We start from the raw sequence: 19,081 nt of genomic DNA, 5'->3' as shown, positions 1-19,081 counted from the left end.
GAACTCTACCTAACAGACTTAGAAATTAAGATACAGACTAACTAAGTGAGATGCCCAGGATCACTGGATTCAATTCATCAACTCAATTGAACAAATATTTATTGAGCACCTATTACATACCAGGCACTTTTCTAGGAGCATATATATATCAGCAAATAAAACCGAAAAGATTCCTGACCTATTTGGGGCTGCCATTCCAGTGAGGGATGGAGAGGTAGACTGTAAACAATAAACTATACAAAGTAGAACAGGGTGAAGAGGATGGGAGTGTGGGAAGCAGAGCAGGGAAGCAGGCTGCAGACTTAATGGCGTGCTCAGGGCAGGCCTCATTCAGAAAAGAGGACTCGCAGGGGATGGGGATATTACCATTATCTGGGGGAAGAACATTCTAGGCAAAGAAAACAACTGGAGCAAAAGCCTTTAGGAAAAAGAATTTGGTACATTCAGAGTGAGGAAGCTAATGTGACCAAAGTCAAATGAGAAAGTGGAGGAGTCTGAGCACCACATCACAGAAGTCCAAATTACAGAGATCCTTTAGACCATGAACGTGAAGTAACGTGAAGTAACGTGAAGAGTCACTACGAGATTCTGAGTGGAAAAATGACGGAATCTGACACAGTCTGTTTTAAAGGATCATTGGTGACTGCACTGAGAAGAGTCAATGAAGCCACAATTATAGAAGCAGAGACCAGTTAGAAGCCATCACTGTAAAATAAATACTTATTTCTATCCAGGGGTAATATCAGTGGAGGTGAGAAAAAAGTCAACATATATTTTGAAGGTACAGCCATCAGGATTTATTAAACAATTAGATGCAGAGTCTAAGAGAAAGAGTCCAGAATGATAACAAAACTTTTGGCCAGAGCAACTGAAAAGATGGAGTTGCCATTAACTGAGTTAGGGAAGTTGTGGAATAGAACAGATTTGGGGTGGAAGGGTCAGGAGTTCAGTTTTGGAAATGTTGAACTTGAGATGCCCATTAGACATAAAGTGGAGATAGCTAGTAGGCAGCTGGATATAGAAGTCTGGAGTTCAGAAGAAAAGTCTGACCTGAGGGTATACATTTGAGAGATATCAGCATATAAAAAAAGATATTCAAGGCCAAGAAGCTGAACTATATCACCCAAATAATGAGTGCAGATAATGAAGAGAAGAAGATTAAGCACTGGACCCTGGATATTCCAGGGCAGGGAAAAGAAGAGGAATAAGCAAAGGAGACAGAGAAAGAGCAAACAATGAGATGAGAAGAAAACCAAGAGAGTGTGAGGTATCCTGGAAGCCAAGTGAATAAAGTATATGGGAGGAGGGGGTGAGGAAACCATCATCAACTTTATCAGAGGCGGCTAATATGTCACATGAAGACTGAAAACTGAACCGCTGAACTGCCTAACACAGAAATCACCGATGACCTTGATGAGAACAGTTATGAGTGGAGGGATGGAGGCCAAGGCCTGTCTGGAGTAGGTTTAAGAAAGAATAGGAGAGGAATCGCAGAAAGCAAATGCAGACAATTCTTTCAAAGAGTTTTCTAGCAAAAGGGAGGTCAAAAAAGTAGGCACTATTTCAGTGGGAAGAAGGGTAGGTAGTAGTATGGCAAGAGTAATTAATTTTTGTTTTTTTGAATTTTCGCGAGGGGAGAAAGTTTACATTCTGATGGAAATGATCTAGAAGAGATGGAAAATTTGCTCATGTAAGACAAGGAGGGTAAAATAACTAGAGTGAGAGCCTGGACTAGGTGAGACAGGATGGGATCCAGTCTGCGAGTAGAGGGATTCCATTTAGAAAGGACAATGGATAGTTCATCTATGGTGTCTTAGTCAGCTGGGCTTCTATGACAGAATACCACAGACCAGGTGGCTGATAGTTCTGGAGACTGGGAAGTTCAAGATCAAGGGGCCAGCAGATTCTATGTCTCTTGAGGACCTGCTTTCTGGTACACTGATGGCACCTTCTTGCTGTGTCCTTACATGGTGGAAGGAGTGAGGGAGCTCTCTGGGGTCTCTTTTATAAGGGTACTAATCCCAATCATGAGGACCCCACCTCCTGATACCATCACATTGGGCATTAGGTTTCAACATATGACTTTTGGGAGGACACAAATATTTAGTCCATAGTATATGGTAATGGTTAGACAGGCAGAATATGTGAGTATAGATGCTGGTCGGTTGGGAAGATGGGACAGAGGGAGTCTGTGGAAGTTGTTTTCTTGTTACTTCAATTTTCTTCATGGAGTAAGAAGCAAGGTCACTAACAAAAAATGAGTACGGGGGATGAGGTTTGGGGTTTTGAGAAGGCATGAGAAAGTGTTAAAGTGGTCATCTAGGAGAGCAAAACTATGAATGAACTTGGAACAGAGGGCGGCATTAAAGGTCCACTTGAGGCTTGTGGTCATGAACTCAAAGTGGGACTAGTCAGTAAAGTTGTGTGTTTCACTCCATCTATACACAGTCACATGGATATGGGCATGGAGTAGGTGGAGAGCAGGATTCAAACAAGTTTGGGTTTTACAAGAAAAGGAGCCATATACACTGGCATGGTTATAATGATCAATGGTGGAATTTAACCTAGGTAAGAAGAGGGGTGTGAAAAGGTAAGGGATCAACGGCTTGGACACACTGGTAGGGTCAAAGAATTGTTGGGGTAGGGAGTCTGTAGCGAGTGAGCTGGAAAGACAGGCAGCAGAAGTGAAATGCTTAAGATAGAGATTATGGAGGATAACAATAACAAGGTCTAGGGAAGAGTTTCTCAACCTCAGCACCCACTGACACTTTGGACTAGACAATTCTTTATTGTTGGGGACCATCCTGAGCATTTGTAGCATCTGTAGCAGCATCCACAGCCTCTACTAACTAGATGTTACTAATACCAGCCCCCCAGTCATAACAATCAAAATATCTCCAGATACTACAAAATCACCCCAAATTGAGAACAACTAGCGTACAATCAAGTGAGTGGTTGAGATCACTGGAGTAGAGAGGGTCAAGCAAATGAGTGGGAGAGAAATGGAAGAATCATGTATTAGTGCATTACAATTACCAACAATTAAGACAGCAGTATTGCCAGAGAGACAGTGAGCAGGAACCACACTAGTCAAAACATGAAGCAGATGTCAGTAGATGACAGCAATTAGGAGGAGTGGGTGACATAATCTGATGACAAGGCGCAAAGCTGATAATATACCAGCTTCCCGGCAGCGGTAAAGCTGGTATGAGAACTTAGGCTCCTCTCCTAGGGCTTTTTTAAATGTCTAGAAGGTGGGCAGACATTTCCATGTGATTTCATGCTTAATTAAATTAGACTCACAGAGTCAAAAATAGGGGTCGGTCAAAAACAATTGGCACCATTTCTGACTGCCATATATAACACACAGCTGAAGGCACATATTTTTGGCTGAATACCGTCCTAAAAATAAAACACAACATCATGGTTTTAAAAAAACTCTCAATTTTCTTTCTGGCCCTTAAACGTATTATACTGCTTTTGATGAGAAAAAAAAATCTTTTATTAAATGATTCCATTTATCTGTTTGCTACAGAGCACCATAAACAACATTTTCCTTAGATAACCAGTCGCCTTTATCTTCACATAGTCTAACCATCAAAGAGGACAAAAAGACCTTAATGGACTGATTGCAATCTCCAACTGTGTGTCACCTGCTCCTCTCACTGCCACCTGGAAAGATAATCTCACCAGATTGCAAGCAGATTTAGAGCAAATGCCCAATTTTCATCCCTACTTCCTAAAAGCATATTCACAAGGGAAGTACTTGTTGAAATTAATAGATGTGTCCCCTTTATAGGAGAAACAGCTCAAGATGGGAAATTCAGATTGTACTGTTATTTATTAAATTCTCCCAAGTGCACTGTCTCATCGCAATAATTAAGTCTTTAGGCCACAAGGAAGCTGGGCTCATTGAACCTCTACAAGCCCATCTGCAGAATTCTACCTTGTTATGGCTATACTGAATTTAAATTTTCTAATGCATAAACATGAAGCAGAAAAGATGGTGTCAAGGAAACACGTGATGCTATCATCCAAGTCCTGCTCAACTCTACAAATTACCAATCTAATATTTAAAGCTAACATAAGACAAGGGTGAAATCCTCTTATTTCAAGTCCCCCAATAGGAAGTTATCAGAGCTAAAGAGTGATATAATTATTAGGCTTATGCATAATGCTTTTATGATGACTAAGGTGTTTTCATATACTGATTCTAAACTGGATGCTTTCCTATTAGGAAGAGACAAGATCTTCAGAGTAAGAACCAGGATTTAAACCCCAGCTTTGTCACATATTAGCTGTGTTATACTACTTAATCTATCTGGTTTCATTTACTTGTCTGTTGAATGGGGATAACAACTAACTTAGTTACTGTGGAGAAAAATTTCTCTATAATATGAATAGCATAGTTCTGACACATAATAGTTGTTCAATAAATAAACAGTCCTCCTGTTGCTAATTGAAAAAAACAAACCAAGCCTCAGAGAATGAAATCATAACCTTATCGTAAGGTCTCTCTCCATGAAAATCAACAAAATATTCTGAGCTGCATACAACAGATCATAAAGGCACACTTATAGCTATTTTAGTCTTTATAACACAAATGAACATAGAGAACAGGTGCCTACCTTCCAAACTTTCTTGCTCATCTGAAGTATAAGCATCCATCTGACTTTGTTCCCGTAAGAAACGAATAACTGCATAAACTAGGTGTTTGATGGATGACATTTTTAAAGCTTAAACACTTTTCCTTGATAAGAAAAAGGAAAACACTGAACTAAGTAATTTTAAAGAATCAGTGAAGAAGATTATAAATCACAAGGGTCATAAATTACATTAAAGTAAAAAAGCAAAAACAAAAGCCTGTATTACCTTCACTCCTTTCTCTTTTTTTAAGAGTCAAGAGAGCACAAAGTATTGACATTTTCACTTACACCCAGTAATATTAGGTTATGTTAAAATTTGCAGAAGTAAATTTTTTCTCAAAACATGCACAACGTTAGCTTAGATTCTCACTGAATAGCTCACTATAACATAACAGTTTATATGGTACAGATCCAGATAAGGATAGGGGTACAGATACACATATAGAAATCCCCCAAAGGCTTTAGTATTAATTTGAGGGAGATTTCATACTGCTGACTCAGAAGCTGATCCACGCTGAGCATCTTTCTCTATTTCATGAGATTCTTTTTCAAATATATGCATAATTTACACCCCACCTACTTTTGTAGGTAGAGACAATTATGTGACGAGGAAACATATTAGTGAAAGGTTGTTCCACCATTGAGTATCATTTCTAATAAAAATGTCATTTCTATTTAAATCAACAGACATGTCAGAAAATCACTGCCTAAGTCGATGGATGCTACAAACCGACCAATGCTCTCTGCAGTAGCTGTGCTCTCGTGGACAAACTGGAAGCTCCGGGTCATGTTCATTCACACGGAATACTATGGCATCCAAACAGTGGCTCAGGGCCAGCCGGCATTAACGGCTTATTTCCACTAAATCACATCATCCATCTGCTCCCCATGTTCCCTAATTCAAAGCCAGGGTGTGGTACCCACCGCTAGGACGTTTATTATTTGTGTGCTTATTATAAAAGCGAGCCGAGCCTACAGGCCACGGGGCTGCAAGTACTAAATAAGGCCCTAGGGCAGAAGGGTGAAAAAAGAATGGGGGGGCGCGGGGGGCGGGTGCGAGGGGAAATGGAGAAGCCCAACCTTCTCCAGGCTTCTCCCCCTTCCCCTCCGCAGAGCACATCCACCTCCTCCCTCCTTTGGGTACCCGGGCCTCGCCTTGGCCCTGACGGGGTCTGCGGCGGGTGCGCGGTGCAGGCCCGGTCTGGGGCGGCGGCAGACGCACCCTTCCCAGAGAGAAGCCCCTTACCAGGGAAGAGGACGCGAGACGGTGGCAGCGTGCCCGAGGGCGTCCGTAAGTCGGTCCTCCTGCCCCCTGGTTCTCCGGGCTTCAGCCTGGCTCCGGAGCGCAGCGCGGCCAGCGGCGGCCCAAACTTCCCAGGCTCCCAGACTGCCGCCGCCCCTCAGCCCACCCGGCTGTGCGCTTGGCTCTGCTCGGCGGTCTCGCCAGTACCGCCCCCGGGGCGGTGCCAGACGCGCGGGGCGGGGCGGGGCCGGCGCGGGGCGGGGCGGGGCAGGGCGCAGGTGGGGCGGGGCCGGGGCGGGCACGGGGCGGGGCGCAGGTGGGGCGGGGCCGGCGCGGGGCAGAGGCTGGCGCCCGCGTGGGGCTGCAGCACGTGGGAGGGTTCGGGCAGAGCCGGCCGCTGTTGTCGCCGCTGCTGCCTCTTCCGCTAGGCCGCAGCACGGCTCCCCGGCGCCCCGGCCCCCCAACCCCCAAGCCAGAGGACAGCGAGCCCGCAGCCGCCATCGCCTCTCGGCGCTCCCATGATCGCCCAGTGCCTTTCGGCTGTGCGAGGCCTCCACAGGTACCTCCAGTGCGCGGGTTCACCTTGACCGTGGGCAGGGCTGGGTATTCTGCGGCTTCAGTGCCGGGCGCCCGGCCCAGCCTTTCCCAGCAGCGCCCCTACGACGCTCCTGGAATCCTCCCTCCCCACGGCCCGCGTGGTCTACCCCGAGGGACACCTGGCGCGGAAACTTGGGGCCACCTCGCCTTCCTCCGCTCCCTCGGGAGGGCATCCATTCTCCTTTGTTTGGGACTGCCTCAGCTGCAAGCAGTGAGACTGCTCACGGGCCCGGCCCAAAACGAATGCAGAAACATGGTCGGGATAAGAAAATCATCTTTGACTTTCGCCCCCATGCAGAACTGCAGACCTGTCGTTACAAGTGCCGGCAGCTGTAGACATACCCTTCATGCACATCGTTCCGTACAAATCTTTGAGCATCCACACAAAATTAAACCGCTATGATTTTACTGCTTATTTCTGTCCATGCTTTCTAATTTCCATTTTATTTACTTCCTCCCCATGAAACATTCAGCGTATTGCCGGGACAAATTGACTTGGCCCAAAATGGAGGAAATGATTGCTCGGACATGGTTTGGGGCAGCCTCAGCTGCTGTTTTGGATTGCTTCCTAGCGCCCTAACCACACCCCTCTGCAATAGATCAGTAGCAAGATGGTGAAATTCTTTGCAGAGATGCGCTGGATGAAGTGGTTTTCAGAAACAATGCCACCACCACCCACATTCCCAAATCTAGCCTTGAACTGAAAATCCGAATGAAAAACCAGCAGAAAAAGGGAAGTGTGTTTCCTGCTAGATCCTTATAAAACCACTTTAGAACATAGTAATCAGCATGTAAGCTTTTTAACCGTTTCTATTGTATGTTGCCACTCATCTGTGTGGAGCTTTAGGCCGCTAAGTCCTTAGAGTTTTGGGCATCCGGGAACAGTAGTAATCATAAAGTGTTAATGTGATGATTTTGGCCATATTTCAGGCTATCCTTTTAGTCTGCAGTCTGCGAGTGGTATAGCTGTCAAAGGAAGCTATACCAACAAAGGAAGAAATATATATTTTCCTATAACGCAGGTGTGAGAAGAGAGAATAAATTTCATATATAACAGTAGTTCTCAAAGTTTTTAGTCTCAGAACCTCTTTACACTCAGAAATGACTGAGGATCTAATGAATTAGAAATGAAACCAGAGAGATTTTTAAAATATTTATTAGTTCATTTTTAAAACAGTAATAAATTCATTACATGCATAAATAACATTTTTAATGAAAAATAACTATTTTCCAAAACATCTCCAAAGAAACCAGTGAGAAGAGTGATATTGTGGATTTTTTCCCTTTGTATTCTTTTTATTGTGGTAAAATATACATAAAATTTACCTTCTTAATTATTTTGAAGTGCACAATTCAGTGGCATTAAGTACATTCACACTGTTATGCAGTCATTACCACTCTCCATCTCCAAAACTTTTTCATCATCCCAAACTGAAACTGTACGGATTAAGCAATAACTCCAGTCCCTGGTAACCACTATTCTTTATCTCTTTGAATTTGACTATTTTAGGTACTTCATGCTAGTGGAAGCTTACAATGTATTCTTCTGTGGCTGGCTTATTTCACTTAGCGTAATGCCTTTAAGCTTCATCCATGTTGTAGCATGGGTCAGAATTTCCTTCCTTTTTAAGGCTGAGTAGTATTCTATTGTATGGATACACCACATTTTATTTGTCCACTCATTCATCCATGGACATTGGGTGGTTTCCACCTTATGGCTATTTTGAATAATACTATTTTGATCATTTGTGTGTGCATATCTGTTTAAGTCTCTGCTTTCAGTTCTCTGGGAGGTGTATCTAGAAGGGGGATCACTGGATCCCATGGTAATTCTGTGTTTAATTTTTGAAGAACCACCATACTGTTTTCCACAGCAGCTGTACCATTTTACACTCCAGTGGCAAAGCATGAGTCCAATTTTTCCACATCTTCATCAACACTTGTTTTATTTATTTATTATTTTTTAAAAATAAGAACCATCCTAGGAGTGGCATTGTTTCGCATTTTTGTGTGTGTTTGTTTGTTTGATTTGGTTTGGCTGCATGGGGTCTTCGTTGCTGCATAACGGCTTTCTCTAGTTGTGGCAAGCTGGGGGCTACTCTTTGTTGTGGTGTGCAGGCTTCTTATTGCAGTGGCTTCTCTTGTTGCAGAGCATGGGCTCTAGGCACGTGGACTTCACTAGTTGCAGCACGCAGGCTCAGTAGTTGTGTCACATGGCATGTGGATCTTCCCGGACCAGGGATCGAACCTGTGTCCCCTGTATTGGCAGGAGGATTCTCAATCATTGTGTCACCAGGGAAGTCCCTTGTTCTGCGTTTTTGCAAAACAAATGTGTGACAATAGAAGATAGCTGGATTCTTACATCTGCTTCCATGTTTATTCTGTTGCACTGGTCTGTTTTAGTTTAAGATGAAAATCCCACCTGTCATATGTAATTGGAAAAAGAAAAGTATTTTAATAGGCTTTTTAAGATAATCATGGTTATTCTTTGATATCACATCAAAGTTTGGCAAGTGGTAGTTTTTTAAAGGATGGTTGCAATGTGAAATATGAAACTATCAACATACTTTTCTTACTGTTACATTAAAATCCATAGGTCTGTCTTACACTTTGAATGAATCTTTTACCCATGCATGATTTTGTAATATCAAACACTAATCATTTGGAAAATAGTGGCTTACTGTGTTATATCAATACCTAGCTTCCTAATGTTGACATATTGCATTATACAGTATCAAATAATCGTATTCCTTAATATCAGTATCCCATCATAAAAGTCTTCAAATATTAGGAAGCTGGCAAGCTCATGGTAGCAGATACAGTTTTTCAAAATTCTAATTTTCATTTGAAAACTGAAATTTTGTCATTGGTTACAAATACTATCACTTGTTATCCTTGAAGTGGCAAGCTTACTTTGTTACATTTTTGAGAGAATTTCTGCCAGACATTTAAGTCTGAGTAACTGTAGTTTGGCTGTCAGTCCTTTTTTCAAGTACAAATGGTGTTCTGTGAAAACAGCAGCTATTTCAGCTCACAATTCAATCAATTGCACAAATGCTTTTAATTTGCACAACCAAATCCTCAGGGCCACCATTGTACTCAGGTATGCAGCAGGCGCGGTTTATGCCTATTTTGCCACACACATACTTAATGGTTGAGATTTAATAAAGTTAATAATTTTCACTATCTCATCAAGGATATTCTAAAGCGAAACTGACACTTTTTAGTGTGACGCGGTAACAGTGAACAGTACAGTGACTACTAGGACAGTTTGGTGCCACTGCCATGATTTGTTCTAAGGTGCCAGCAATTTTATCTACCATTGCTTTTCAGCGTCAGTGCAGACGTCAACCAAGTGACAAAGGTAAATAATGTCTTAGTATTTTTATGAAATACTTTCAACCTCACATACTCCTTGAAATAGTCCCAGGAACTACTCCCCACACACCCATCCAGGATTGCAGACCACATTTTGGGAACCAGTGATAGGTGTTATGCAGATACTTTGTTTATGCATGAAAGAAAATAAATGTAAAAAGCCATACAATTATTACTTTTTTAGAAGCTAGCAATCTACCATAAATATATTAACTGTTTTGTTACTTAAGGGCACATAATGCAGTTAATCAACGTACTCTACAGTAGTAGCAGTAGTCGTCATCCACCAGTGGCTCTTGTAAGTGACTTAATCATAGAATCTCTGTTTCAAAATCTGTATCTTCCTAAAGGAGTCAATACCTGACCACATGGAAGGCCCTCTATGTACTCATTATTTTCCTGTTTCCTCTGACACTTGGGAATTCATTTTAGTGTTATATGAGTAACTAGGTTTTTTTTCAACTGGCTTATGATTTCTCTTGGGTTTTCCTGTTGGCAGCGTTGCTGTATACTCATTTCCCAAAGCCAGGTTGGCAGCCAGAATCATTGACGGGAGTTTTTAGCCAATTTCTTGGTAATAAGTAGACTAGGAATCTGGAGATTGAATTGTAGTTGCTATTCAACTAAACTTGTAACCTTAATTAAATCACCCAATTTCTCAGATTTCTCTTGAATTCCTTATTTTGTAAACTGTAAAGGACTAGATTAAATGATATCTAAGATTTCTTTCAACTCTTATTGCCATAGCAATTAAACTAGGAGAATTTCCCCTCCTAGAGGCCAGATCGCAGAGCATGTGAGCCAAGCAAAATACGATGTATATTATAGAGTATTATAGATAGGTGGCATGGTCAAAAAAATGAAACAATTCGACAGTACTTAGTCCAAATTATAGCTGTAATAGCCCTAGTTACCTCTTTCAATTAAAAAAAGAAACTTGTTTTGTAAAATTTTGATAGCAATGCATGTTCCTTGTAGAAAACTTAGAAAATATTGGTAAGCAAAAGAAAATATACACAATCCACCCATCCAGAAGAACTAGTTATTAATAGCTTCTAAAATATTGTCCATGTAGAGACATTTTTTAACAAATATGAGATTATATAATACTTATTCTATTATAATTTTTATGTAGTACAAACATCGTTCTGTAGTATAGACACCTATGATGTAATCCATTTGGGGAATTATGGTAATCCAATTAATCCCTACTTTTGGACATGTCAGCTATTTCCAACTTCATGCTATGAGTAACAGTGCTTACACATTCTAGCTATCAAGTTTTTTTCCTAAGTCCTTAATTACATTTTTCCATAGTATGTGTTCTTAGCAATGGAATTTGTACATCAAATGGTTTGCATATCTTTCAGGCTTTTGGTACTTACTATATATTCTCCTCCAAAATGTTTCTACCAAATTATGCTTTTACCCGCAGAGTACGCACTGCTAGTTTCCTACACCTTTACCAACACTGAGCATTTATTTTAATATTTTCTATCCTTACCAATTTGATAAGTGGAAACTTCTCTCATAAAATTTGTTTTCTGATGTGAGAATTATTCACATGGGAAGTCTTAGAAAGTGAGACAATTTAAATTACAATCATTCATAAATTTAACAATATTATGTAATTAAATAAAATTGAAATTCTCCCCCCAAATCCACTAGATATATGGCCCAAATTTTTAGAGCAATGATGCTAGAAAAAGAAAGATCGACTAATAAAGGTTTTAAGTTACAATTATCAAAGGCTAGACTGAGATTATTTACAAAAATGGATTTTTAAAAGTTATAAAGGAGGATTTATTTTTATTATTGTTGTTATTCTGTCACCTCTTTGGTTAAAGACAAAACACAGAACTTCCATGGGGAGAAGCCCCTAGATTAAAATGTGAAGAACCAAGGAAATTGATGTTTGCTGTGTACACGTGTATGTGCCAAGCTCTGCGTTAGGAAGGCATGTAGCCTCGTAGGTTAGACTGGTCTAGAAAGGCTGTAGTAATCTGGAACCAGTTTGCCTATGTTTGTATGCTGGCTCTGCCACTGACTGGCACTGTGACCTCAGGCAAAGCTGCCTAACTTCTCTGTGTCTGTTTCCTCATGCATAAGTTGGGAATTGATTGGCTGATTTCTTCACTCACCAAATATTTATTGAGCATCTATTATGTGCCAAACGGTATTCTAGTCTAGGGATACAGCAGTGAACAAAGCAGCCAAAAATCCCTGTGATCGTGGAGCTTTCCTTTGCAGAAGTGACAACTAAGGAAAAGGTATAAATTAGACAGGAAAGGGCTCACTGAGAAGGTAATCCTGTGCCTCAGATACTGTGTTTGAGAAAGTGAAGAGGCTGTTGTGACTAGAAAAGAATACATGTCAGACGAGAGTGGGGGATGAGACGAAGAGGGGAAAATTTTACTCACCTTTACTAGAAAACCTAGTTCTCGCTTCCCCTGTGAGTCTCCTTTACTACTCACACAGAACACTGCACTTCTGACTCTTCCGGTCACCAAATGTGTGGAGGTTTTTCACCATAACAAGCAATGCTCTGCGACACCAACTGGGTGTCCAGTGATTTAACTCAATTCTGCCACTTTCTACCTGGAGATAGCATCAGATCCCGCAGCTGGGGGACTCGGTCCCACAAGCCTGCCCCCTTCCCCCCCACCACCACTCACATGCCCGTTGCACGTCCATATTGTCACCTGTACTTCTGGCTGTAAATCTGAGATTCCCAGAATCTTCTCCTTGGGTTTGATTAATTTGCTAGAGCAGTTCGCTGAACTCAGGGAAACACTCACCTACATTTACCAGTTTATTAAAGGATATTATAAGGATACAGATGAGCAGCCAGACAAAGAGATACATAGGGCTAGGTCGTGGAAGATCCCGAGCGCAGGAGCTCCGGTCCGTGTGGAGTTGGGGTGTATCACCCTCCCAGTGTGGATGTGCTCACTGACCTAGAAGCTCCCCAAAGAGATTTTACAGCAGCTTCATCAGGTAGGCATGGTGAATCTTTAACTCCATTCTTCTCCCTTCTCAAGAGAATGGGGGCGGGGGGCTGCTAAAAATTCCAAGCTTTTCATTATGGCTTGGCTTTTCCAGTGACCAGCCCTCATCCAGGAGCCCCTCCAGAGTCACCTCGTTAAAACAAAAGACACTCCTATAACCCAGGAAACTATAAGGGTTTCAGGAGCCCTGTGTCAGGAACCAGGGTCAGAGACCAAATATTAGAACAAAAGTTGCTCTTATCACTTAGGAAATTACATGGGTTTTAGGAGCTCTGTCAGGAACCAGGGGCAGAGAACAATATGTATATACTTTCTATTAACTCACATCACCTTTTTAAAATTGAGAGATAATAAATATAGAGCGCTTTGAGCATTGCCTGGCTAAATCCCTTACTGTTGCCACAATCATGCCATCAACAACCTAAATCTCAGTGGCGTACAATGATAAATGTTTATTTTTGCTGACAAACCTACATGTTTGTTGGGCAGATTTTCCTAGTCTTGGATGGTCCCATTCTGCACCTGCAGTCAGCCATGGGTTATGTAGGCAGCTCTGCTGACCTTGGCCGAGCTCTCTTACATGTTTGGGGATCTAGCTGCGGCCACTTGGCTCTCTTTCACATTATCTCTCATCCTCCAGGAGGCTAACTGGCTTGCTGTCATGGCAGGGCAGGGTTCCATGAGCGTGGAATTGTATAAAGACCTCCTAAGGCCTAGGCTTAGAACTGGAACACTGTCGACTCTACCACATTTCAGTGGACTGGCCGAAGCAAGTCATAGGGCCAGCCCAGATTTAAGAAGTAGGGAGGGAACAGCAAACTCAAATTATAGGAAGGCGTAGATACATACAGGGCTGGAGGCCACATTGGCACATAAAAGCTCAATAAATAGTAGCTATTATTTTTATATTAGTGAATTGCCTATTTGTATTTTGGGGGTTTTCAAATTGAGATTATTAATCTGTAAGAGCCTTTCATAGATGTTGCAAAATTTTTTTGTCTTTGAATTTTAGGGTGGGTTGTTGTTGCTTTTTGCTTTTTCGCCCTACAAAACTTTTAATTATTACTGTTATACAGCATATCAGCCTTTTTTCCTTTATGACTTCTGCTTTTGGTCTCATGCCTAGAAAGCCCTTCCCTGCCCCCAGGGTTATTGTAAGTGTTTTAAATCACCTACATTTCTTCTAGTACTCTTATGTTTTGTTTTTCACAGTTAAATTATTTTTCTGTCATGAAAACTGACATTTTTTGAAAGGCTTTTTCTAATTACTAAGTGAAACAAAAAGTAAATCAACACTGAAACTGCAGTAAGTATAAGAGAAAGTCCAGCTTACAAAATATGGGTTTTTAATTGACCATAGCTTACCTGTTGTTTTCCGCCTACTCTGAGATTATCTACACCTCCTACTTAGCATTCCAAGGGATACCCTCTTATTTCTCAGCCACACTTAGCTGGTGTCTTTGATACCAAGACCAAGAGAAAATTCTTTTTCTGCCTCACATCGTAGGCAGGGTTGTGAGGACTAAAATAATCACAGCTTTCAAGTGAAGCCTGCTTGCCTCAATGCATGACATATATACTATAAGGCTACATTATTAGATCTTATCATTCTAACACTGAAGATTATACATATATACAGCTTTCAGATTCTCATAGGAATTTTCTGCCAAGGTACAACATATTATTTATGTAATATGAAACACTATTTATGTAAAAGAGAAGACAACGAATATGAGACTTCCAAAATTGGACAGCTTTTTTGGAAGTCTCATATTCAGTCGCTTTTTCATTTTACAAATATTTATTGAGCACCTGTTATGTTATTGTTTAATCTCAATGCCACCTTATCCTAAACTATATTTACAGCATTCCCTTGTAAATCCTCTCTTCTGCCACTGTCTTCTGTCTCAGTGAATGTCACCAGTTACCCAAGTCAAAAGCCTTGGGGCTGTGCCTGGCCTTTTTCTCTCTTTACCTCTTCCATCAACTACCAAGTCTTCAAATTCTTTCTGTTTTCTCTACTCGAGGTACCACCACTATAAACCAAATCTTCATTGGCAGTCTCAGCCTCAATTTTTGCTTGCTACTAATATACTTTCCTTATGAAAAGAGATCTTTAGGAGATGCAGATGTGATGTGTCACACTCCAGTGTAAAATTCTTTCTTTGATTGCCATGAATCTTAGAATAAAATCAAAACCCTTTCATGTGGTTTATAAAGCCCTGTCCAGTTTGACCACAACTTAGCTCCCCCGGCTTCTCTTACTCAGTGTTTCAGCCAGAGAATTCATATCCTTATCTCCTGGCCTAAAATTAACACATGTTAATCTCTTATTTGGAGCATTCTTCTCTTCCCCTACCTTTCCACAGCCTGGCTAATACTTGTCATTCATCCTAAAACTTACTATAAAATAAAAAGTGCTATATATAATATATATGTAGTTAAAAGAATGAAAAACAGTATATATCTAAAAAGATACTTCTAGTATCTCTGAAGGCTTTTATGTTCCCTTCTCCAACCATATCTCTTCTCCTTACCCCAGAGATAACCACTGTCCTGAATTTACATTTCTTCTCCTCTTGCTTTTCTTTAAAATGTTATTACAAATGTATGTTTCCCTAACCAATATATGGTTTAGTTTCACATGATGAAACTAGTTTGACATGGCTGTGGTTCATTTTTATGGTTGTCAGGTCTTTACTTGTGTGACCATTCCAAAATTTATTATCCATTTTCTTGTCAGTGAGTTATTCCCAGTTATTTGCTATTATAAGCAATACTGCTGTGAATATTTTTGTATTTTCTCCTGATACATATGTGCAGGGGTATGGACCTAAGAAAAACTGCTGGGTTTGTAGGCTGTATATACGAGGGTGGGTCAAAAGTTATCCACACTCTGGCTGTAGAATTTATTTTAGTTAACTTTTATGAAAGACAAATACACCATTTTTTGACATAATCTCCTTGCTTTTCAATACACTTTGTCCATCTGTCAACAAGCTTTCGTATTCCCTCATTAAAAAATGTTTTAGGCTGAGCTGTGAGCCGCGAATGCACCGCTGTCTTCACTTCTTCATCAGAAGTGAATCTTTGTCCTCATAGGGCTGCTTTCAGGGGATCAAACAGATGAAAGTCCAGTGGAGCAAAATCAGGACTATGGGGAGGATGCTTTAACACCTTAAAATGAAGTTTTTGTGGAGTGTTGACAGTGTGGGTAGAAGTGTGCAGACATGCACACCCTCAGACCACAAAAAACAAATCACTGCATGCTGTGCTTCTTTCGTGCAAATCACAAGTGGGACATCCATGTTTGCTCGCACCGCAGTTACAAATGAACTGATGTAACGTGTTCACACCTGCACAGCAGTGACTGGGGAGACAGTAGCCTTGAACGGAAAAGACTGGTGAGACAGTGCAGCCAACCGAAGTTTTAATATAACCAGAGTGCAGATAATTTTTGACTTATCCGTGTACATTCTCAATTTCACCGAATAATGTCTAGTTCTTTTCCAAAGTGGTGATAGTAAATTTACTCCCTCTCCCTGTATAGTGTTCATGAGTAGCCACTGATCCTCCATCCTTAGCGATTCTTGGTATTGTCAGACCTTTACCAACCCAATGGTTGGTTGTAAAATGGTATCTTTGAGGGGTTTTTTTTTTAGGTTGTTTTTTTTTTTAGCCGCACCATGCAGCATGCCAGATCTTAGTTTCTCGACCAGCGATCAAACCCACACCTCCTGCAGTGGAAGCACAGAGTCTTAACCACTGGACTGCCAGGGAAGTCCCTCTCTTGCATTTTTATGTATTGCTATGTTTACTAATGAGTCTGAGCATTTTCATGTTTATTTGTCGTTTGTATTTTATGACTTTTAGTGTCTTTTGTCCATTTTCTTATTTGGTTGTTTATTTTTTTCACATTGAATTTAAGTACTATTTATATATTCTAATACATTTCACTTGATTTCCATTCAAAAGTACACATTTATAGTGTATTTTACCTATGCCAGCCACTGAGCTAACTCTGAGAATGGAGCTGTGGACAAGACAGATTATCCCTGACCACAAGGATTCTCCCTGCCCTCACTCTGTTTAAGGACTCAGAAAGTAATCCGATATATCTGTAGAACAATTAGATTGGCATAGATGCTGTCAGTCTCAGCCTAGCTTGCACTTCTTCAGGGTCAACTCTGAATACTATAAGCATTTCCATAGCACGCACATTATTATTAATAGTGTTTGTCTTCCAGACTAGTTCACAAGTTTCCTAAAATCAGGAGGCTGTTTTTTTGTTGTTGTTCATATCTGTACCCCAAGCATTTAGCATGGTGTTGTTCCCAGAGGAGTTGCTTAGCAAATGTATTTAGTGAATGGATGGATGAAAAGATGTCATCAGCGGTAATAACTGAAAATTCAGCATTCATTCCCGATACATAAGGAGTATAGGCCTAGATGTGGCGTTTTTACATCGACAGTGACAGGTATAACTTCCAGTAGGAAGTAAATATTTCAAACCCTATATGAAATAGCTCATTGCAAATTTCTTTATGAAAAAAAAAAAGATTGCCAGAGGAGATTTCTATTTCTAAATATTAATCTAGATCGAGTTGTGTTATAAAAAATTACAGAGTAGGGGCTTCCTAGGTGGCGCAGTGGTTGAGAATCTGCCTGCCAATGCAGAGGACACGGGTTCGATCCCTGCTCCAGGAAGATCCCACATGCCGCGGAGCAACTAAAAAAAAAAAAAATTACAGAGTAGGGTAATAAGCAGTAGGAAGCTAACCTAACCAACAGACTCATCGGAATTTTGAGTATATACTAGATGGGTGTGAGGCAGAAGAGAAGCCATGTATTAAGACATGATCTTTGTTCTATTCCCTTGTCACCACTATTCAAATAGTGACTTGGTGCCTTAGAGACCTGTTGGTATTTCTGTAGAGTAATAGCCTAATCAATAAATACGCTATATAGTAATACTCGTTAATATATTAATAGCAAAACTCATTCTACATATGTCGACCTGGATATGAAAGAAGTTGAAGGAGCTGTAGTTTCTGAAGTGCTGGGTCGAAAGAAACCAAGTCAAAAAGTAACAGAAGGTGAACGTCTCATGAGTGTGTCTGGGGCCAGCCCAGGGCAGGGACGCAGACTCTTTGGACTTGTATGACTTGGGAGTTACTTAGGACTAGGGAAACACATGACATTAAGTAGGGCATAATCCTAAGAAGAGCCAGAATACTTATTTGTTGTTCAGACCAAGGATATAATGACATGCAGCTTGCCCTACTTGGTGGAAGAAGTACCCAGGAGAACCCAAAAAAGTCATGATGGTGGATTCGTATCCTAGAACACATCTCCTTCCTGTTCTGTTAGATCTAGACCCAGTGGCTAAGTACAGAACTTCCATAACTGTACAGAAGTAGCTGAAGGGAAGTAAAAACAAGAAAAACTTGCTCAGAATGGCAAAAAGGACCCGAGGCTACTCAGGAAGGTGTGTAACAGCTCATCAAAAATGTTTTTAATGACACTGAAAATTGTAAAGTTATAGAAATGATAGGTAGTAGATGGAAACCTATATATATAACTTTCAAACCTTCATTCACCGGGGAGGGTGGGGGGGAGTCAAGGAAGGGAGGGAATACAGGGATATGTGTATAAAAACAGATGTTTGAACCTGGTGTACCCCCCCCCCAAAAAAAAAAAACAAACCTTCATTCACTCATGCCACAAATATTAACTGAATGCAATTAATGGCACGGAAAAACCTGAACGAACTTTTTGGCCAACCCAATATTTGCCAACCCAATAGTTGAAATTTACTTTGTACTCCCCTCTTTACCATAGTTAATGTGATTGCTTACCTAAAAAATTCACCTTAAGATTAATAAAGGGAATAGAATATTAGGCAAAAAAAATTTTCAAACATTAAGGTCAGCCTAGTTCTTTTAACTGGGTTCAGAATTTTAATGTGAGCTTTCTGGCAATAAAGGCAAATGGAAAACATATCATTAAAAATTAGCAGGAACAGAGTTTTTCCTGGTACTGTTTGTGAGATAAATTTATCATGTGGGTGCATTATACAGGGGAAATTGAGTAAATGCAATGAATAATAGCCTCAAGAATACTAAGTAAATGCATAAGCAGACTTTACATGGGCTACTTCTTATTCTGATCTTTCTTAAAAGGCCAAGGTAATACAGGCTACTAAGGGT

At 40.7% G+C, this 19,081-nt stretch overlaps 2 protein-coding genes across 12 annotated transcripts in view; one reads left to right on the top strand and one right to left on the bottom strand.

Moving 5' to 3' along the window:
• SGTB (small glutamine rich tetratricopeptide repeat co-chaperone beta) overlaps positions 1-6,066 on the bottom strand; it is a 41,909-nt gene extending 35,843 nt beyond the window's left edge. For all 3 annotated transcript variants that reach the window (XM_057742407.1, XM_057742416.1, XM_057742425.1), the window contains exons 1-2: positions 5,893-6,066; positions 4,629-4,750 (exon numbers count right to left, since the gene is read on the bottom strand). In XM_057742407.1, the coding sequence (XP_057598390.1) occupies positions 4,629-4,728 (100 nt within the window). In that variant the 5' untranslated portion in view covers positions 4,729-4,750; positions 5,893-6,066. The remainder of the gene's footprint in view (positions 1-4,628; positions 4,751-5,892) is intronic.
• A 180-nt stretch (positions 6,067-6,246) lies between these two features.
• NLN (neurolysin) overlaps positions 6,247-19,081 on the top strand; it is an 88,015-nt gene continuing 75,180 nt past the window's right edge. For 4 of the 9 annotated variants that reach the window (XM_057742328.1, XM_057742312.1, XM_057742302.1 and 1 more), the window contains exon 1: positions 6,253-6,448. Coding sequence is in view for 3 of the 9 variants with exons in the window: in XM_057742312.1 (XP_057598295.1) it covers positions 6,408-6,448 (41 nt within the window). In the remaining 6 variants the exon portion in view is untranslated. Of the gene's footprint in view, positions 6,449-6,959; positions 7,278-7,299; positions 9,851-16,591; positions 18,361-19,081 lie in introns of those variants that run through there. The other 5 variants (XM_057742271.1, XM_057742279.1, XM_057742262.1 and 2 more) reach the window with 5 other exon arrangements.

The sequence above is a fragment of the Hippopotamus amphibius genome, chromosome 1 (assembly GCF_030028045.1).
Source record: "Hippopotamus amphibius kiboko isolate mHipAmp2 chromosome 1, mHipAmp2.hap2, whole genome shotgun sequence".
Lineage (NCBI taxonomy): Eukaryota > Metazoa > Chordata > Mammalia > Artiodactyla > Hippopotamidae > Hippopotamus > Hippopotamus amphibius.
Note: the sequence above shows the minus strand (reverse complement) of the source record. Positions and strands in the feature narration are given on the sequence as shown.